This window comes from Pelophylax lessonae, assembly GCF_965119305.1.
Source record: "Pelophylax lessonae genome assembly, chromosome: 5".
Lineage (NCBI taxonomy): Eukaryota > Metazoa > Chordata > Amphibia > Anura > Ranidae > Pelophylax > Pelophylax lessonae.
Window position 1 is genome coordinate 346,391,903 of NC_138772.1, and position 21,590 is coordinate 346,413,492.

The 21,590-nt window shown below is 47.7% G+C and overlaps 1 protein-coding gene across 1 annotated transcript in view; it reads left to right on the forward strand.

Annotated features, from left to right (window-relative positions):
• Positions 1-21,590, forward strand: part of E2F3 (E2F transcription factor 3) — a 52,435-nt gene that overhangs the window by 14,478 nt on the left and 16,367 nt on the right. The window contains exons 2-3 of the mRNA XM_082259938.1: positions 6,956-7,067; positions 7,280-7,499. Of these exons, the coding sequence (XP_082116064.1) occupies positions 6,956-7,067; positions 7,280-7,499 (332 nt within the window). The remainder of the gene's footprint in view (positions 1-6,955; positions 7,068-7,279; positions 7,500-21,590) is intronic.

Genomic DNA, 21,590 nt, shown 5'->3' on the forward strand with positions numbered 1-21,590 from the left:
CATATACCACGCAGGAACCTGCTTAGCCCAGTCATGTAGTGTATCACATCCCCATGGTGAGGGATAGTCAAAGGGTCATCAGTCCAGGACCCTCATGAAAGCAGCCGTTTTTTTTTTTTTTGGATCTGGAGTTGACACATGAGCATGGGAGGATGATTTCAAAAAATCATTGTAAGCCAACTAGTGGCAATTAACATCTGTACTATTCCAGCTGCCACCACCCTATATGGCGGAATAATATTACTGGTGGCCCTTTCCAGTGATTGCACCGAAACTGCTCTAAAAAAGATTATATCGAATAGCGCCAAGTACTTGTGGCAAAATTACGTGAAAAAAGGTTTTCCCAAAGTCTTATTAAATTAGGCTTTTCTTAAATATGAAACTTTGCCCTGCTCCCTGTCCACTATAGCTGAATGTGAACCTTCAGAGCCAACAATTGCCAGGTTTGTCACTAATTATCATGACAATTTTTCACAAGATTACCCATATCTTTGTCGGCTGCACTGCATGCACTCTTCGTAAACGAATAGACGAACATAGGAAGTTGATCAACGGTGGAAATGATAAACCTAGTGTACCCCAACATTTCCTGCATTTTCACAATAAGGACTTTAATGGAAGTCATGCCCACTGAGTTTATTGGGGGTCAGACCATGACTGACCATGAGAGATTTACTTCACTTTGTAAACGTGAGGCCTTTTGGATCTTTAAATTAAATTCATCATTCCCTGTGCAATGTGGTATGACTAAGGAATTCAGAAGGCCCAAAGGATATATCATTTTTAGAAAGTTTTTATTAATCCATTCTGTTATAACCCCTATATTTTTTTTCTAATAAGTCTTTTTCACTATAGCGAGAGTCTACATTATATTAACTGATTACATATAATTTACTCGGACCTTGGACTGTAACAATGCCTAGAATTGAGATCAATGTTCAATATCTACACGCAACTTGAAGCATGGGAGTGTGTATGTTTACACATAGATAGAAATATATATTCTCCTTGCACATCTTTTTTAGTTATATACCATACATATAATATAATTTTTTTTTTTGTTATCCCATATGCAATATATTGGGTATATTTTATTCATACATATTTTATTCATACATGTATATATTTTTTTTTTCCTATTTTTTATGGTCCCCTGTCTGGGCAGATATGCTCAGCAGAGATGTGTTGCTATTGTTTTATCCCTTAATCTGTGTGGAGTCTGCATCCTGTACATGACAGTCTGATGGCTAGATAATCTTTTCAATCACTAAAATCAAGCCCACCCAAGGGTTATGACTTCCACCCTTTTCTTCTCCCAGTTTCAACGTTGGAGGATTAGTCTGTCCCGTCACATGGCAATGTTGGCTAATCCTATGTTAAAAAAAAAAAAAAAAAAAGCGCAGGTGTGCGAAACATGTTTCTGTAGCCGTGGTAATCAACTCCTGTCCTCAGGACCCCACTAACCGGCCAGGTTTGCAAGATAACTGAAATGCATCACAGGTGATATAATTTGCTGCTCAGTGATTGCAGTACTCTAATCTGCATCTCCCCAAGGTAATACTTCAAATCTAGCCTGTTAGTGGGTCCTTAGGACTGGAGTTGAGAGCCACTGTTCTATAGTGACGGGACCAACCCTCCGAAGCTTGCTTTCCAGTGCCTCTGTCCTCTGGTTTTTCCGGTTTCCAGGCGTGGTGATTGACGTCATCATCGAGCACCCCGTCTACTTCCGGCTATCCAGTGTGTTCCACGGACGTGGAACACGACTCTTTTTCCATCCAACCTTGGGCACCCGTCCACTGGCCGTCCGGGCTCCCTCAGCAGGACTGGTGGGTCCTCCCGGCCAGAGCCTCCCATTGGTGTGCCCTTCCATCAACAAGTGTGGCCATCCATCTCCACTGTTTTGGGCAAGGATGCAGACAAAACCACCAAGGCCACAGTAAGGTTACTACCCTATGTTTTTAATTCAACTGCACAATTTGCAGTTTTCTCAAATAAACATGGACTTTTAATACTTTATTGAGGAGTTCCTTCCAGCCTGTTTTTAGTCTTTTTCAGAAGCATCAGTGGATTTATTCCCTTCCAAGCCTGTCCTTTAGCGCTCTAGTGTTCTACATTGTGGGTCCCCTCATGAAAGTTGACTACTTTCATTGTGTTTCACCAGCTTGTGTGGACACGGGCTTCATCAGGAACAATAGGGGGTGCCAGGGAGGTTCAATTTATACACTCGCTTAGTTCCACATACCTCCCCAATTGAATGGCGCTCGCACGTGAACAAAAATACTGTAAGGGCTCTTTCACACGGTCCGCCTCCGTAGGCGGATCCGTGTTGCTCAGCGGGGATCGATCCGCGGCGATCCCCGCTGAGCCGGCGGATGACAGCTCCGTCTCCGCTTGCGGAGAGTGAGGTGTCTCAGCACCCGCTGCCCTCTATGGGGGATCGGATGAGAGCCGACCGCTTGTCCGCTCTCATCAGATCCGATCCGATTACTGAACGGATGGAAAAATAGGGTTTCCATCCGTCCAGATTTCACGCACCGGATCGGATGCGGGTGTCAGCGGAGGTGTCTCCGCTGACATCCGCTGCCCCATAGAGCTGCATGGAGGATCCCATCAGATCCGCCTGAAAAACTGACAGGCGGATCTGATCGCATCGCCCGTGTGAAAGAGCCCTAATAGAATGAAGTTAAAACATCACAATGAACTAAAGATACTTGTGAATTAAAAGGAAAGTACAACAAATGATAGCAGAACTAGGAATGTTAATAAACATTCAAAGATTGTCAAGAGAATGTGTAGAGATTTACCAAAACAACCCAACAGGTAGCCTTGATTATTTTGTAAATACTATTTCTTCTCCTTCCAGAAAGACCCCCCCCCCCCCCCCCCCGATTTAGTTCAGTATTGAGGCCTCTGGGAAATAAGGAATCCAGTCTGAAAATCAAATGGATTTTGCACCCTCCCACTGACCTACCAAATTTGGTAATAAATCTAGTCAGAATCTTACCCAAAGAGATCCCACAAGTTTCTGCCTTCTGTTCGAGGAGGGTATCTTTCACATTCAAATGCAGCCTTTTTGGCTTTTTTCAACTCCCGATGGGAGTAGCCACGATCTCAGAATTTATCATACATGGTTCTGGACTCAGCCTTGAATTGATCAATTTGGGTACAGTTCCTCCAAAACCTGAGGAACTGATCCGTAGGGACTCCATGCTTGAGAGATCTCGGGTGGTGGCTACTAGCATGAAGCAGGGTATTTGCTGCGGTTTCTTTTCTATAGGTCCTAGTATTTAATACAACCATCTTGGATAGACCTATATATAGGTCAAGGAAAGTAATTTCCAGATGGTGAAAATTATGTTAGTCTAAAGTTTTTCTAGTTCCTCCATAAACGCCTCAAACTGTACAATAGAGTCTGTCCATACCATAAGGACGTCATCGATGTGCCTAACCCAGGAGCTAACATAGGATTGGAATGCTGATAAACAATAGACTAAATCCTCTTCCCACTCACCCAGGTGCAGGTACGTGTATGTGGGTACCCAAGGGGCCCCATAGAGGTACCCCTTATTTGTTGGAAGTTCCAAGAAATTGGAAACAGTTGTTTAACAAAGTCAAGCAGTTCGATAACGAATTAATTTTGCGCTTCTAATAGTGGGAAATGGATATCAAGGAAGAATTCAACTGCATCAATGCCGCACCTGTGGTATGGCCGTATAAAGTGGTTCACTCCAACCAGGAGGGCTTCCTCGGGTATCTCCATGTTGGCTAATTCTATGTAAAAAAAAAAAAATGTGTGTATGTGTATATTATAAAAACATTTTTTTTCTTTTTTTTTTGGCTATATTTGGATCTTTGTGGTACCTTTTTTTTTTTTTTTTTTTTTTTTTTTTTTTTTATGGTCTCTGGTTTTTTTTTTTTTTTTTATACAGTGCTTTTGGTACATAGAGCCACGTCCTATATTTTATTTTGACATTTTACATGTAACATCTAATGGTTTATGGCATCAGTACCCCTCATTACACCTGTGGGTGTTATGCCCAATCAGGTGTTTTTTATATTATCTAAAATTATGAAAAGTGTTTTTTTCTTAATTTTTTTTTTTTTTTTTTTTTTTAATTCCGAGACTGTTTTTAGCAGAAAGTAAAATCTGTATTTTTTTTTTCTTCCCTCGCCCCCCATTTTTTTTTTTTTTTTTTGTTTATACCATACCCAAAAAAATGCAGAGGTGAACAAATGCCCCCAAAAGAAAGCTTTGTGGGGTGGGAAAAAGGACCTTAATTTTATTTGGGTACAGCGTCGCACGACCGCACAATTGTCACTTAAAGTAAAGCAGTGCCGTATCACAAAAATGGCCTGGTTATTAAGGGGGTTAAACTTTATGGTCCAGAAGTGGTTAATGTATGGGCAGTGTTAGTATTTTATTTAATAATGATGATCAAAGAGGACACTTCAACTCTAATTCACACTTGGCATGAGTGTAGCCAGACACCTTTTGAGGCATTTTTGCACGTTTTGTAAGTACAGGAGCTGAATTGTGCGTTGTTGGCTCCATACATTAAGTGGGAGTACCCGAAAATTTCAATCAGTTTCTTTTAATTGGGGCTCCCATTATAGTCTGTGGGGTCAAAAATGCGCCATGCCCAGAATTTGGGGATGCACCGAAATAAAAATTTTGGGCCGAAACCAAAAATGCAGGATGCCCTTGGCCGAAAACCGAAAATTACTTTTCCCCAAAAAAAAAAATAAAATGGATAGAACAGGGGCATACACCAAAAACAGGCAGTGACGTACACCTGACGCTGCCACCCTGTCACAGTATATGTACTGTGATGGGTTGGCAAGAGGTTAATTTAATTACCAATGTTATTTGTATTATGAAGCATGAGGGGGTTAATGTATTGTCACTGCTGGTCACTCATCTATTAGTGACCGACCAGTGGCAGGTAATTAACCCCTTTGTGCTGCATTAGTGCAACCAGTGTTAATTAACACTGACACTGGTTGCACTAATGCAGCACAAAGGGGTTAACTGCCACTGGTCGGTCACTAATAGATGAGTGACCTGCAGTGACAATACATTAACCCCTCATGCTTCATAATACAAATACCATTGGTAAGCTGCCTCAGCTCCCCCCCCCCCCATCTCCCCCCCCACCGCCTCAGCGTCCCCCTCCTCGGGTGTCCTTCATTCAAAAGTCCCGCCTCTGGCCGGCGGCACCGCCTCTCAATGACGTCCCTACTACGATCTGTGCATTATGAATGGACATACCAGGCGGGGGGGGGGGGCGGGGCGAGCGGCCGCTATAGATAGAACTATGTGAATTATCCCTGTCAGCTCAGCACGACTGTGTGAATGAGAACAGAACTGACCTGACACCGGGCGGGGGGAGCGGCTGCTATTAGCTGTAACTATGTGAGAGCTTCACTTCCCTGTCAGCTGAGATACATGCCTGTCAGGGAAGTGAAGCTCTCGCATAGTTACAGCTAATAGCGGCCGCTCCCCCCTCCCGGTGTCAGGTCAGTTCTGTTCTCATTCACACATAGTCGTGCTGAGCTGACAGGGATAATTCACATAGTTCTATCTATAGCGGCCGCTCCCCCTGCCCCCCGCCTGGTATGTCCATTCATTAATGCACAGATCGTAGTAGGGATGTCATTAAGAGGCGGACGGCCGGCCAGAGGCGGGACTTTTAAAACCTGCGCTGCGCCCTCCTCCTTCCCTACGGCGGCCATATTTATTTTCGGCAATGTTAACCCATTATTGGCCGAAATGAGAGAGGCTCATTTTCGGCCGATAATTTCGGTGCATCCCTACCCAGAATTCACAATCGAGTTATGCGACGCTCAGGTGTGAACGGGCCTATTGAGAATAATTGGGTTCTTCTTTCTGAGCGTTGTTGCACTTCAAGACAAGCGTGAAAAAAGCTTGAGTTTGAATGTGGGTTTTTAGGGCAAAACTTTGGAAGCAGGGTAAACTATTAGCCTATATCTTGAGTAATACTATGCCTTTTGTGATTATCCTAGTAGGACAGACACTTTGCTGCCCTCTCTCTAGGAATTGCAGTTTAAAGTGGTTGTAACCCTAAAATTATGCTTCTCTTTAAGGCATGAGATATAGCACAGTGCTTTTGCTAGGTCAATTGTCCCTTTCTATGTTCAATACCTGGTCCATCCTGCCGGTTCCGGTCTTCTCTCTGTAAACTGACCACGTTTATCATGGCTGCTGATCTGTTACATGGTCAGTTTTATCTTCCTTCGTACTGCTCTTATCAGCGTTTCTGCATCTTCCTCTTCTGTTATTTCCGTAGTCTGTGTGTGAGAACCCAGTCTCCTCCCTGCCCCTCCTCTCTCCTCCCTAGATAGAGCAATGCTGTTCCCCTGAAACTAATCCTCCCCACTTTACTAGTTTACACCCAGGCCGATTCTGACATTTTCTCTCCTACATGTAAGAAGTGTTTTTGCGCGAAAATTACACACACACACACACAGAATTATTTATATATATATATGTGTGTATAGTGTTCTAAAGCCTTACTTATACAGGTTCTAAAGCGTTACTTGGTAGCGGATCTCTGCCAGTTGTGATTCCTTACCCAAAAGGATACCCTCCGTGCCCTGCAAGGGCACTCATATTGGACAGAAGTCAATTTGTGGAACTTATCCATGAAGTCAAGCCTCAATGAGGCTCTTGCCACCGCAATGTGGCAGAGAATAGAATATGCTAGACATCTATATTTAGACTACAGTTTTAATGTTATAACCACAGGTGATGATTAACACTAAATGGGAATGGGGGGGGGGGAGGGAGGGTTCGCTAACTTGCTCAGGGGTTGGATATTGGATATAGTTGGATATCAAAGGACACTATATTTAGATCATTAGGCAGTATGTTGATCTACAGTTTGAAATTTAGGGATCGCTGTTCTGAATCTTTTTTTTCTTTATCTGTTTGCAGGCTAAGCGGCGGCTGGAACTTGGGGATGGAAGTCAGCAGTATCTTTCTGAAGGGCTAAAAACACCAAAAGGCAAAGGAAGGGCAGCTGTACTTTGTCCAGATAGTCCAAAAAGTAAGCTGTTCTTAAATCATATGCTCGTTGAAGGTATTAGTAGTTTTATCTAGTAATGTAAATCTAAACATTCATCTTGAGTATTGGTTATTATTCTGGTAAATCTTCAGTATCCTAACGGAAGTGGATAGTACCTTTTTTGTATTTCTCAGGACACGAGGTTCCATGTTCAATTTACACCTAAAATGTTTACTCTTCTATGTTTGGTCTAGCTCCAAAGTCTCCTTTGGAAAAGACTCGTTATGACACTTCACTTGGGCTCTTGACAAAGAAATTCATTCAGCTACTCAGCCAGTCCTCTGATGGAGTTGTGGACCTTAACAGAGCTGCAGAAGTCCTTAAAGTGCAGAAAAGAAGAATTTATGACATTACTAATGTATTAGAAGGCATTCATCTCATAAAAAAGAAATCCAAAAACAATATCCAGTGGATGTAAGTATCTTCAGTTCCTAGTAATGCAGTCTGAAAATCAAATGAGCTTGGGGTCCATTCTCCCTTAACAGTTTAATGGCTGATTCAGATCAGAAACTGTACTGATTGCAGAAGTGCTGGTGTGTGCTCCCAGAATACAATGCTATTGTGCCAATCCCAGTGCAGCTCATAAACTTATTTTTTTTTTTTTTTTTTGAGAGCTTAATTGAAATGTCAAAAGTGATAGATCTATTCATACAGTATTTTGGTGGTGTCTGCTGCGCTGAAAAAATATCTATGTGCAAAATTTTCTTTTTCAATGCACACCCTGTGGTTACTTTCTTGTTTTTGTATTGAATGTGCCAAATGTAAATGGAGCAAATTAAGACCTACTCTCCATTGGCGTACAGTGAGAAAAACTGGCTTAGGCACATTTTGAAAGGTGTCTCTTCTGCATTCTAAAAGTGGACCAGTGTGAGCCAAAGTAGAAGTTACAGGTATATGAATTTGCCACATTCTGCACCACTCGCACAATTTGCCTGCACCAGTTTTTATGAAGTCTTCCAGGGATTATTTGTCTGTGTTGGGACTGCACTTGGTAACGCTGCTCAGTGCACCCTAACGCAAAGGATGTGAATAAGCCCAAGAGTGTCACTAAACTCAAAACACCCATCCTAATTACTGTCTATTCCCTACAGCTCAAATCTTTTTACCTAAATTTGTTTTGCTGTCTAACCATTAGCTCCTTGGTAGTTCCAATGATCTGCAGGAATTAGAGCCTCTGCATTATCACCACCATGCTTTGCATGCTCTTCTATTTGTGTTAGCTGTGTCTAAAAAGCTTACTTTGGGAGGAAATTCCCTAACTGGCTATGTCACTACTGCACAGGTTGGGGGTGGGATTAAGCTGGAATTGGTCCTGTGATGTCTCGGCTTTTTCAGGCCCCCACTCGAGGCCATGCAAAGTAGATTGGAGTTGTCAGTCAGTTATCTGATCTGCTCGAGGGCATTGGTGGGCAGAGCAGATCCTCAACTGACAGCTCTACTCTGCACAATGTCTCTAGGTGAATGTTTTCCAGCGTCTCTACGAAGACCTTTCTTGGGACTTTGCTCCTACATTTTCAGGCCTGTTCCTAACACCCCTCTGTGCAGAAGTGGGCCCTGCTAACTGCCTCTATTTGTGCAATTGAATGTTGTTCACCCCCAATGTAGTGTTCCTCTGTGATGTTTTGGAGCACAGGATGTCTTTCCCCCTTATGGCTGATTTAAAAGGGGCCGGTCAGGCGGCCATTTTAATTTAATGGGGACTTTTGCCCACACTGCTTTGCAGCTTCCACAACCCCCTAACCGAGCTGACTTCTGTCTATTGGGGCAGGTGTATTTTGAGGGATGCTACGGCATGGACTGACATCCTTAAGCTGAGTGGTTGCTTTCTGCCTTCTTAAGTCCTGTGACTAATGCAGCATCGGAGGTGCGGGTCACCTTTGGCACCCACAAGTCCTCCAAAGCAGGGAGGGTGTTCCCCTTTCCCCAGGTTCTTTGACAATATTGGAACATGGGGAAAGGAGTTTGGGACTTTATATGAGACTCATGGCCAACAGTCTCCATCCCTAATTGCATATAAGCAAAAAAAAAAATTAATTAAAAGCTTGGGACTATATATGAGGTGTGACCAGCTACTAAAATGAGGGTAGAAATAATATAGGAGATAAGGAACCAATGTAACATGCATAGTAATTTTTTTTTTTTCGTGGAACCAGTAATGTTCAATATGTAGCCCCAAAATATGAGTAACCATGAATAATAGTCGTAAATATGCAAGACCATAATAATGCTACAAGGTAATAAAATATCATGATAACATAAATAAGGTACATGGATAAAACATATTAACAGTCATAAACAGTTGATCGCTTCGTGAACCAATTTCACTTCGTCAGGAGTAGGCACGGTAGATATCTAAAAAGAATGTACATAGATGAGCAACAGTATATATCCAATAATCACAAGGTCTCAAACCAGTGAGGGTATCACTTGCAGTATATCGAGTATATATGAGGAGGATTGGAGGTAACGGTCATGCGACGGTATGTCCAGCCAGGGAACTGAGGGGGCGAAGCCCGTGCATGTCGAGCAGGCATGATGAATCAAACGTTAGTGTAATATGGCTCTCCAAAAGAGGATCTCAAACCCTTCACTCCTAGAAGTGTATATCTATAATAGCAAGAATGCATAGGTAAATATAATGGGTAAGGATGAAAATTATAAAAGGTATGATATAGGTGAGATCATGGAGACGCCGAGACCCAAGTGAAGGGCATAATAATGGATGTGTCCAGGGACCCCTAATGATGAGTGAATAGTCCAAGAGAGAATCGAGAGTGGAATGTCAACCTATAGAATCACCAAATAGGTGAAAAGGAGATGTGTGAGGAGTGTGCCCATAAAAATGAGAAACCACCAAGCGAAAAAGAAAAGACACAAGGTGCAATAAGGTAACCATCTATAAAAGATGTGATAGATAAAAAATATGAGTGTAAATGACTGAATAAAAACAGTATCTGGCATAAGACAGTGGACAAAGGTATAAGGCAGTGATAAGGGGGAGTATACCAAGAAGGGAAGCATACCTGACAGGAAACGGACACAGGGTTCACACCCAGCGTCACACTGGTGCTCCGAAATAGAAAAGCCGCGGAGCCGACAGTCGCCAGGTGCAGCCTCCCCATATGAGCACAGATGGAAACCACGTGACAGGACGCCTGCGCCAAGGATGGCCTCACGTCCCACATGTATATTGCGTGGCGCCGATGCACTGCGGCCACCCCCCCAGAAACCCACACATCCACTCCGCCCAGCTGGGTCAGAGGGGAAGGGGAGGGAGGCATCGCAGTTCCCAGGACAGACAAAGCCATGGACAACACCGCTGCCAGGTAGCCAATATCAACATACATAATTGTACTCAAAATAAACTTGGCAAATGGAGTGAAACCTTGAAGTTATAAAAAAGTATATACAACTAAGATAAACCTCGGGCCTTCACAAAAGTGTTGGCCCTGGTTCTAGGGGACCGGGGTACCTGGACGATCTGCTTTTGCGAGTAGTCTTCGACTGCTCTGTTGATCAACTGGAGATTCCTCTGCGTAATCTGAGGGCGTTTGGTTGGTTTCTGAGTCTTCAGAAGTCAGCTCTGGTCCCGCCCACAAGCCTGTACTATCTGGGTCTGACCCTGGCCTCGGCCAGAGTGTTTCTTCCTCTGAAAAAACTTCACGTTGCAGGAGGCTATTCGGCTCCTGCTGTCCAGCAGACTGTCATCTCTGCGGGATAGCATACAGTTGCTGGACCTGATGGGGTCTACCTTCGTAGCAGTTCCGTTTGCCCAGTTCCACACGAGATCTCTGCAAAAGGAGATTCTGGTGAAGTGGAACAAGGATCCTCAGTCTCTGGACAATCTGATCCTGTTGAGCCAGAACATGAGGGGGTCCCTGGTTTGGTGGCTTCGTTCTCTGGCACTTCTGGGAAAATCTTTTCTTCCCCTGTATTGGACTATTGTCCCCACGGATGCCATCCAATCTTGGTGGGGAGGCGTCCTCGGTAAAGTGTGTGCTTAGGGGGTCTGGACGAGTCCAGGCTACCGATCAATGTACTGGAGCTCCGAGTGATCAGACTTTGGATTATTGGACAAGTCGTCTCCAGGGGTGTCTGGTACGGATCCAGTCGGGCAATGCCACAGTTATGTCGGTCAATCGCCAAGGGGGCACAAGAAGTGTTCTGGCGGCCTAGGAGAAGTAGCCAGCATTCTAAGGTGGACAGAACGGTTCGTTCCAGGCCTGTGCTGTGCACATTCCAGGAGTGGAAATCAGGCAGGCGGACTATCTGTCAACAGGTGTTAGATCAAGGAGAGTGGTCACTTCATCCGGAGGTGTTGTGTCTCCGGTGGGGGTACTGCTGTGGTGGATCTGTTGGCCTCTCGCCCCAACAGAAAAGTATGAAGGTTTGTGGCACGGTCTCAGGATCCTCCAGCAGACGCCTTAGTGGCTCCCTGTAGTCATTTGTCTGATATACGCCTTCCCTCAAGTTTCTGCTGAGACTCCTGCGCTGGATCCAGGCAGAAGAGATTCCGGTCGTCCTAGTTGCTCCAGACTGGACTCGCCGGTCTTGGCATGCCAATCTGGTACAGTTTGTTGCCGATTTACTCCTTGGAGACTTCCGCTCAGGGAAGATCTTGTCAGGGTGTCGGGAAACCAGACCACACAGGGATGCAGGTAAAATAAAGCAGTTTATTGGATCAAACAATAAGGCTATGTTCACTTGTGGGCTTAGCGGATCGCGGGCAGCATTACCATTATTCTGCCCACTATCCGGAAATCATTGCAAATCGCGGGACGCCTGTGCGTTGCCCGTGATTTGCAATGGCACTCTAAACGCTGTGCGATGTTGCCGCGATTTCTGCCTGCCGAATCGCGGTAACATCGCGCAAACAAAATCGCTGGACGCAGACGCATGACGCCCCAAAGAAGCTCTTGTACCTTTTTTGGGCATCATGCGTCCTGCAATTTTGTTTGCGTGATGTTACTGCGATTCGGCAGGCGGAAATCGCGGCAACATCGCACAGCGTTGGGGGTGCCATTGCAAAGCACAGGCGCCCCGTGATTTGCAATGATTTCCTGATTGCGGGCAGAATCGCGGTGATTCTGCCCGTGATCAGCTGCGCCCACATGTAAAAGTAGCCTAAACGCACAGCAAGACTGTGCAAGTGACTGCAGGAGCAAGCCAATGTGGTACAGCTGGTTGCTGATGCTCCTTGGAGGCTTCTTCAGGGAAGATCTGCTGTCCCAAGGACCCATCTTCCATCCTGCTTTTAAGTTGCTGGCTTAAATGGCTTGGCTGTTGAAAGCCAGCTGCTGAAGGATAGAGGGTTGTCTGAATCGGTGATTCCTATGCTGTTAAAAGCTAGAAAATCTACTTCTAGGAAGATTTACCATCATACTTGGGAAGTCCTACATTGCGTGGTGTGATTCCCTCAGAGTTCACTCTCGCTCCTTTTCTGCTACTCGGATCTTGGTTTTCCTCTAGCGAGGGGTTGTGCTCGGCCATGGCAATTTTCTTTCAACTTCCGTTGGCCACATTTCTCCTTGGTGCATACCTTTTCTCCAGGTAGTGAGACACTTTGTTCCCCCTGTGCTGTCTCTATTGCCACCGTGGGACCTCAATTTGGTGTTCGTTCTTCAGAAACCTCCCTTTTTTAAAACATTCAGAAGATTCCCCTGCTTACGTTGTCCCAGAAGGTGGTCTTTTTGGTGGCTATTACTTCACGCAGGGCGTCTGAGCTGGCGGCGCTGTCTTTTTGCTCACCTTATCTAGTAGTTCAGAGATAAGGTGGTTCTTTGACCATGTCAGTCCTTCCTTCCAAAGGTCGTTTGATTTGCATTTGAATTAAGACATTGTGCTGCCCTCCCTGTGTCCCAAGCCTAAGCATCCTAAGGGAGTTGCTTTGCATTCACTGGATGTGGTTTGGGCAATTAGGGAGTACCTGGCAGCTACGGAGTTGTTTCGGAAGTCAGACTCGCTATTTGTTCTTAGGATGGACCTCGCAAGGGGCAGGCTGCTTATGCTGCAACCATTTTTCAGATGGATCAGACCGACTGTGGTTCAGGCTTATTCGGTTAGGGTCAGGTTCCTTCTTTTCCTGTAAGGGCACACTCTACTAGGGTGCTTAGTGCACCCAGGCCTTCGGTCCTCATGTGTCAGTGGTGCAGGTTTGCAAGGCGACCACCTGTTCGTCTGTACACACATTCACAACGTTTTTTTAAAGTGTGTGTTGGCATCTGTGGATGTTTCTTTTGGCCGCAAAGTTTTGCAGATTGCTTTGTAGAGCACTTTCCCTCTTTTGAGGGGGTGTGCTTTTTTCAGGCGAGCTCCAGTTAATAGTTGAGCTCTAAATTGCCTGGTTGACTATATTGTGCCTTTTTTGTAAAGTTGTTTTGTTTTTTTTTTTTTTGTTTTTTTTTTTCTGCTGTTCCCACCCGTGACATTACTTTGGGACGTCCCTACGGTCATGGAGAGGAAGAGTGGTATCCGTTTTAATGAATGAAAGAATTTGATTTCTTTCGTTCACTGACACGGCTTCAAATCTTCAGACCATTGGGCTTTATGCTCTCTTTCGGAGTAGGACTAGGCAGAAACCCTTTTGGTTACGCCCCTGGTACTGTCCCAGAGGGTATACCATCACTTCCTGCAGTAGGACTTCAACTTTTTCTGCCTAGTCAGGAGTAAAGACCGGTCTCTTTGCTTGGATCTGCGGTCCTGACATTTTTTCATATTTTAGATGGAATTTTTTACTTTTTTTTACTGTGTGAATGACAGGCAACTGTTCTGTATGAACTACTATCAACAGCCGGACTGGGCGACGTACTGTATGTTTTTAGATCCTTAGTCTTCCCAGCGAGCCTGACCCAGCTATTATATTAACTCCACGCTAGGTTGGCCGTGACATAGCCCCACTGGATGGGGGCTGACCGGCGAGTGAAAAACCTTGCGAGTGAAAAACCTCGTACCTCAGGCCGCAGCACCCCTATTCCAAGATGGTTACGGTGGACTGCTGGGAGTGGCGCCCGCCTGGTGACCAGGGTATGGTGAGTATTGCCCCCCCCCCCTTCCCCCGAGGATGGTAGGCACCTCTTGTGTCCTTCCTCCCCTTTGTGCTTCCCCTTTCTGCATTGCAGGGTGCCCCCCCTTGGGGGGGCTGGATGGTGCTGAGTTGGAGGAGTCATGGTTAATTCTGTCGGCCCCCCGGGGGTGTCCATACCGGGGGGGGCATGCCCCCCCTTGGGTCTGTGAACCTCTTCCGTGGGGTCCAGGGTCCCGTGCAGCGCTGCCATTTTGTTGTGGTCTGTTTTCCCGGAAATGTTTTTGTAGTCCATCGGCCATGTTTTTGTTTTCCCAAGAGAGTTTCAATGGCGGCCATTTTTACTGGTGGTCTGATGCAGTGCTCAGGCTGCTGGGGCCTGTAGTGTCAGGTCAGAGTTCCTCTTCCTGCAGTGTGGCAGACCCTTTTGGCGCTCTGAAGCTCGGGTGGTGAGTCTCTGGGGGCATATATCCTTCCTCTGCTGTGTACAGCGGTGCACGGGGAAAAAAAAAGCCTTGTTTTAAAAAAAAGAGCGCGCTTTTATTTAACCCTTTTATGGTCATGGAGCACATTTCACCACCCAATCCACTCATGGAAGCTGCTTGACCCTCTGGGTCTCAGCCTGCCCGGGCGGCCATGACGGCGGCCCTGCAGCCGCTAGTAGCCAAAGTAGATATGGCCCTGCAAAGGAGACCTGGCAGGAAGTGCCCCCGCCTTCACCTGTATCCTCAGATTCTGAGGTTGACTTGTATGCTGCGGATGAGTCGGCCCACTGAGTCTGCGGTCTTGCACGCTGAGTGCTCGAATAGTGTGGATGAGTCGTCCTCTGCCACGCATGAAAAAGTTAGTGGAGGCCCTGATTGTATCAATGCAGCAAACTGTACAGTTGGAGGACTCTGCTGCTGAGTCGGCGACACCGGTGCAATTTGGCACCTGCAAATTTCAGAGGTGAACAAGGGGTTTCCCTTTCCTGCCTATTTTTGACAAGATTGCCACTAGTCAGTGGGGTTCCCCGAAACGCATGGCTGGTATACCTAAAGCATTTTGCTAGAAATCCCTTTTTGAGGAGTCTCTTCTGAAGAAATTAACCGTTCCACCGTTGGTGGACTCAGGCTTCCAGGCTAAATAAGGCCACACTTTTGCCGGTGGAAGATTGCCTGTCTTTTTAAGGCCCCCGTGGACAAAGAGCTGAGGCTCTGGTCCTGTACCTCTTCACTGTGACTGGTTCAATGTTAGGACCAGTGTTTGCTATCACCTTGGTTTCCCAGTCATTAATGGAATAAGATAAGATTTTGCGCCAGTATTTGGAGGGGCGTCAACACCCTTCTGAACTGGCGGATCAGTTGATCCAAGGGTTACAGTATATTTGTTATGTGGCCCCTTTGGCCGGCAGGGTAGCTGTAACAGTGGCAATCCTTTGCTGCATGATCTGGTTGAAGTACTGTTCAGCTGATCTAAAAAGTTACTGACCTTCCTTTTTGTAGGTGACGTCGGGTGCTTTTATGGAAGAGATCAAAGGTTTAACGGGCGGTAAGGGTACATTACTTCCACAGGCTGTTAAGGGCAAGGAACCTCGCTGTAAGCGGGGCACCTTTTCGGCTCCCAAGCGGCCCTTTCGTCCAGCTGGCTCGCAGGATAAGGACTTGAGATCCACCCATAACTTTGCGGGAGGTTCCAAGAGACCCTGGAATAGTAAGTCCAAAGCTGGCGCTTCTGGATTTGCAGACAAGCCTTCCCCAGCCTGAAGAGGGTGCCGTCTGGGTCAGGGGGACGTCTTTGTTTCCGGATCCGTGGACCTTGCTCATTCAGGACAAATGGGTCCACAAACTGGTTCGGTTACAAGATCGAGTTTCGGTCCTTGCCTCCGGCAAGTTTCTTTCCTTCCAACTTATGCCTGTCTCCAGAGCGGCTACAGGGCCTCTATGGGCCAGTGCAGGACCTGTTCGTATAAGGAGTTATTGTGCCAGTTCCAGAGTCAGAACATTTTCCAAGGTTTTTATTCAAATCGGTCTACAGCTCCCAGGAAGGTAGGCAAGGTTTTGCCGCTCTTGGATCTCAAGGCTCTAAACCACTTTGTGCGGGTGCAGAAATTTCGGATGGGGTCCATTAGCACAGTAGTCGCTTTTCTGCATCAAGGAGGTCTGCTGGCCTCTTATCGATCTCAAGGACGCTTACCTTCATATTCCAATATGTCGGGCATCAGCGGTTTCTTCGTTTTGCCATGGGCGAGGAGCACATACAATTCGTGGCATTACCCTTTGGTCTCGCTTCAGCTCCTCGAGTGTTCACAAATGTTTTGGCCCCATTGTTGGCCTTGTTGCAGCAGAAAGGGATTGCAGAACCAGGTTGCCTGGACGATCTGCTTCTGCGTGCATTCATTTCGGGTGGATGCTGATTTTTCAGAAATAAGCACTGTCTCCGTCCTCAAAGCTGGACTACTTGGGTCTGACGCTGGATTCAGCCCTGATGTGGACCTGCTGGCTTCCCGTCTCAACAGGAAGGTGCAGTGGTTAGTGTCAAGGTCTTGATCCTCTGGCCGCCACTGCAAACGCTATGGTGGCTCCTTTTGGGGTCATTATCGTCCGATTTACGCCTTTCCTCCAATACAACTTATGTTGAGACTGCTACGCAGAATCGAGGTAGAAGGGATTTCAGTCATTCTGGTGGCACCAGACTGGCCTCGGTATGCAGGCCTTGTAAGGCTGGTAGCAGACGTCCTTTGGAAACTTTTTCTCGGAAGATCTTCGGTCTCGGGGACCAACCTTCCATCCTGCTTTATGATCACTGGTTTTAACGGCGTGGCTATTGAAAGACAGAGGGCTGTTGGTGATTCCCACGCTGTTGAAGGCTAGCAAATTTACTTCCAGGAAGGTTTGTCATAGCTAGGAAAGCGTAAATTACTTGGTGTGAGTCTTGGGGGGGGGGGGGGGGGGGCAGAAACAATGAAGATACTGTGCTACCGTCCCTGTCTCCTAAGCCTGCACATAAGGAAATTGCCCTGCATTCTTTAGATGTGGTTAGGACGAGTTGGGTTTACCTGGCGGTGACTGAACCAATTAGGAAATCCGATTTTGTTTATGAATGTACCTCGTAAAGGGCAGGCCGCATCTGCTACGACCATTTCCAAGTGGGTCAGGCAGACGGTGGCGCAGGCCTACTCCATTAAGGATCAGATTCCTCCTTTCCCTGTTAGGGTGCATTCTACAAGGGTGCTTAGTGCCTCCTGGGCCTTCCGTCATCAGGTGTCAGTGGTTCAGGTGTACAAGGCAGCTACATGGTCGTCTGTACACAGTCGCCAAATTTTATAAGGTGAATGTTCTTGCATCTTCGGATGCAGCGTTTGGCTGCAAAGTTTTGCAGGTTGCGGAGGCTTCTGCTTCTTGAGGGTGTAATTTTTTTTTTCTTTCCTAATCTTCAGGGTCAACTACACGGCATCCCCTTTTCTGATACACTCCTGGTGTGAGCTAGCTCCTTGATCCCCTGACCTTTCTGGAGTGGTCCCCTCATAGGCAGACCCCCTAGTCAGATCTCCTGGTACTTGCAATACTGTTTTTCCCAAGATGATTCTGCCAGCAGTTTCATTTGTCAGCACTCTGGATCCTCTGCAGCTCAGCTCCACACTCCTGGTTCACTAGGCCAACCGCCTGAACCACCTTCCTCACACCTGCAGGAAAGGCAGCTGTCCACCTCCTCCTGGGACTTTGCTCCCGCCAAAAGATGCCCTGTCACATGCTCCCGCCGGGTTTATAGCCAATCCCAGGATGCATTGCAGTAATGCCCACCTACTGAGACAGCCATAAACCCTGGTGTCCTACTGGTTAGGTTTCCTCCACTGTCCAACCAAGCTCCCTCATTGGATGCAGTGGGTATACTCCCTCAGACCCTGCAAGTCACACCTGGACATGTGACAGGCTAAACCAACAGATCAGGCTCTCCTGATGAGCATAAAAGAGCCACCAAATGTGTTTCTCTTACGTCCTCCGACAGTCGCCGCCTCTTCATATTCGTCACATATGGGGTATTAGACTTTGCTCCGAAGGAGTAGCTAGGCAACAGAATATGTTAATAAATCTTTTAACATATCCAACATATCCCACCCTCAAGGGGTGGTCCCCTCAGTCAATACCCTCCTACTTCCTGCAACCATATCTCAGTTTTAATGTCTAGCTTGTCAGGAGTGGCTGGCTCTCTCAGTGCTGGGACTTTATGTCCCAGACTCTTTCTTCTTTTTAATATTTTGTTTGAGTTTTTCTCTCTACTTTTACTTAGCTGTTGTTTTATCAGCGTTAGTTAGTTCTTCGGACGAAGAGGATCATGCGGACTGGGTCTCGGGCTGATCCCCCTGGTCGCAGGTCGTGGGTCAGTGGCTTCCCAGTCTGCCATCGAGCGTTCAGCCAGGTAACGCTCCTGGCATAGTGAACGACCCATCCCTGTTCGGTGCAGGGATGCTTGGTGAGGTGGCTACCTCACTGGACGCTGTGCGGTTTCTTAACCCACGTTCGGAGCGTCTTGTATGCGACTCTCCCTGCCTCATGTGTAGCGGCTTGTTCGCCTGTGCGGGTCCCCCACACCATGGTGAGGTAAGTGTATTTATGTGGGGACTTGTCTGTCTGGAGGGGTGTCAGTCTGGGACTGTGTAACCTGTCTCTATGCACACTGTTTGTCTCCCTATCTCTCGGCTGCATGCTGTGGGCTGCAAGGGGGGGGGGGGGGGAGTTGTGTGACACTATGGGTGTCAGCATGATCAGTGTGGAAAGCTGTGTGCTGTGGGGCATGTTTTATGGCATGTTTGGGCACTTACAGCGATCGCTGCGGCGATCGGTTCTGTTTTTTTACATACAGACATGTGTGCATTGCTGCACTGTGGAGCGACGGTTTCGGCGCCAAAAGACGCCATTTTGCCTGCCCTCGCTCCGGCCGCATGTTTTACATGCATGGCGGCCATTTTCTTGTAGCCTCCATAGGTTTACATAGAGCGCCCTAGCAGCATCACTTCCTCTTCCCAGGAACACCGATCGAGGCAGCAGCAGCGGCGAGGGTCTCCTCAGGTTTTATCCTTCTGTTTCTTGCTATCCATTGCCTGTGTTCAGTTTACATATCCCTGTGGGGGTCTCATTGTGCTTGAGTGTGACGCGGTGGGCTGCGCTTGCCGCGCTTGCTAAAAGGGGCAGTTAACCCTTGGTTGTCTGGCATTACAGGGGCAATGGATTCTCAGGAGGGCAAATTTCCTACAGTATTGGTGGAAAGCCAGGGGACCGCTGCTTCCCCCCCAGGGGGGGATTTAGCCACTATTGTGGCTGGCCTTGCTGCTCAGGTGCAAATGCTGGTGGCTGCTCAATCTACCAAAAGGCCCAGAGTTGTGCTCTCCTCTGATTCTGAGGGTGAAGGTGATGGGGCTGTTCTAGCAGGGGCTTCCCTATCGGGGTCCCGCTCCTCTCTTGATCTAGTGGGGTCTGAGGTGGAGGCTGAAGTTGAGGGGGTTGATAATTCTCCCCCTGGCTCGCCTGAAGAGCTTGCAATCATGGATGAGTTGATTGCTTCTATTAAGCAAACGCTGCGTTTGCAGGACGAAGTGTGTCCCCCCGCTGCCTTGGCGGCTTATGGGACGCAGAGGAAACGCAGGACGCCACAGGTTTTCCCCTGCAATGCTGATTTTCAGCGCGCTGTTAAGGATCAATGGCGCGATCTGCGCAAACCTTTTGCGGTTCCAAGTAGATTCAAGCTGCGTTATCCTTTTTCACCTGCCACTGATGAAAGGTGGTGCGTGCCTCCACCAGTGGATCATGCGATTGCGGTTTTGAACAAAGCCACTGCGATTCCTGCAGAGGGTTCACCCATTTTCCGTGATGCCACAGATAGGAGACTGGAGTCTCTGGCCCGTCATACGTATTCTGTTACGGGTTCTATGCTTAAAGCTCTGTTTGCTTCTCTCATGGCGGCCCAGGCGATCGCAAGTTGGACGCAGATGCTTAGGCGCGTCTTGGTGGCCGACTCGGCCTCGCCGGCGACCCTGGATATGGTGGATCAGATCCACCAGGGTGTCATGTATCTGTGTGATGCGGACCTGGACCTGATTCCGTTGGCTGCACGGGTGCACAGTGTGGCGGTGTTGTCTCGCCGCCTGGTTTGGTTAAAATGTTGGTCGGTGGACCAATCTTCGCGTAAGACCTTAGCCAATCTGCCTTATGATGGGTCTCGCCTTTTTGGGGAGTCCCTGGATGTGTTGATTAAGGGAATCACCGGGGGTAAGAGCACTCTCTTGCCTCATTTCCCCAAGGCTAAGGGGGCTTCTGGGAAGAAGCATGCTAATTTTCGGCCCCCTCAGGGGTCCTTTCGTGCCTTTCGGCCGCACTACAAGGGCAAGCCGTTCAAAGGTCAAGGCTCTCAGAAGAAGCCCTGGTCTGGTAAGCAGAAGTCCGGCCAATCCGGACCTGCAGCCCATAACAGTTCGGCCTGAAGGGGCGCCCTCACCCAGTTTTGGGGTGGGGGGACGCTTGCTCGGTTTTCTTCAGCCCTGGTTGGCCCGTGTGCGGGACAGATGGGTTCAGGAAATCGTTCGGTCTGGTTACAAGATCGAGTTTCTCTCTCGGAGAGCAGATTTTTTCCTTCAAATCTTCAACTGTCTCCGGAGCGCCTGCGGGACCTACACCTGGCGGTGCAGGACCTGAGGGCTCAGGGAGTGGTGGTTCCGGTGCCTCATCGGGACAGATTTCGGGGGTTTTATTCAAACCTGTTCACCGTGCCCAGGAAGGAGGGCAAGGTTCGTCCGATTCTGGACTTGAAGGCTCTGAACTGCTCTGTGCGGGTTCGCAAGTTCCGCATGGAATCCCTGCGGTCGGTGGTGGCTGCCCTGGTTCCGGGGGAATTCATGGCCTCCATCGATTTGAAGGATGCGTATCTTCACATCCCCATCTTCGAGGGTCACCAGAGGTACCTTCGATTTGCCATTGCGGAGGATCACTACCAGTTCGTGGCGTTGCCTTTTGGCCTCGCCTCGGCTCCGCGGGTCTTCACCAAGGTGCTTGCACCGGTTCTGGCGTTATTGAGGGCCCAGGGCATTTCTGTCCTGGGGTATCTGGACGACATTCTGGTTCGGTCTGCGACCAGCCGGGGTCTGGAGCAGGACCTGTCTGTCACGATGCAAACTCTGCAGGAGTTTGGTTGGACGATAAATTTTCCAAAGTCGGCACTGAGTCCGTCTGTTCGTCTTCCCTACCTGGGAATGATTTTGGACTCGGTGCAGGCGAAGGTCTTCCTGCCGGAAGACAAACTCAGAACTCTTCAGGAGGAAGTCAGGTCCCTCCGGGACGTTCCGTACTCGTCTCTACGGACGTGCATGAGATGTCTGGGATTGATGGTCTCGGCCTTCGAGGCGATTCCCTTCGCCCAGTTTCACACGCGGGGTCTCCAAGCGGAGATCCTGTCCAAGTGGGACGGGCGACCTCAATCTCTGGATCTTCAGATCTCGTTGAGTCATCGCACCA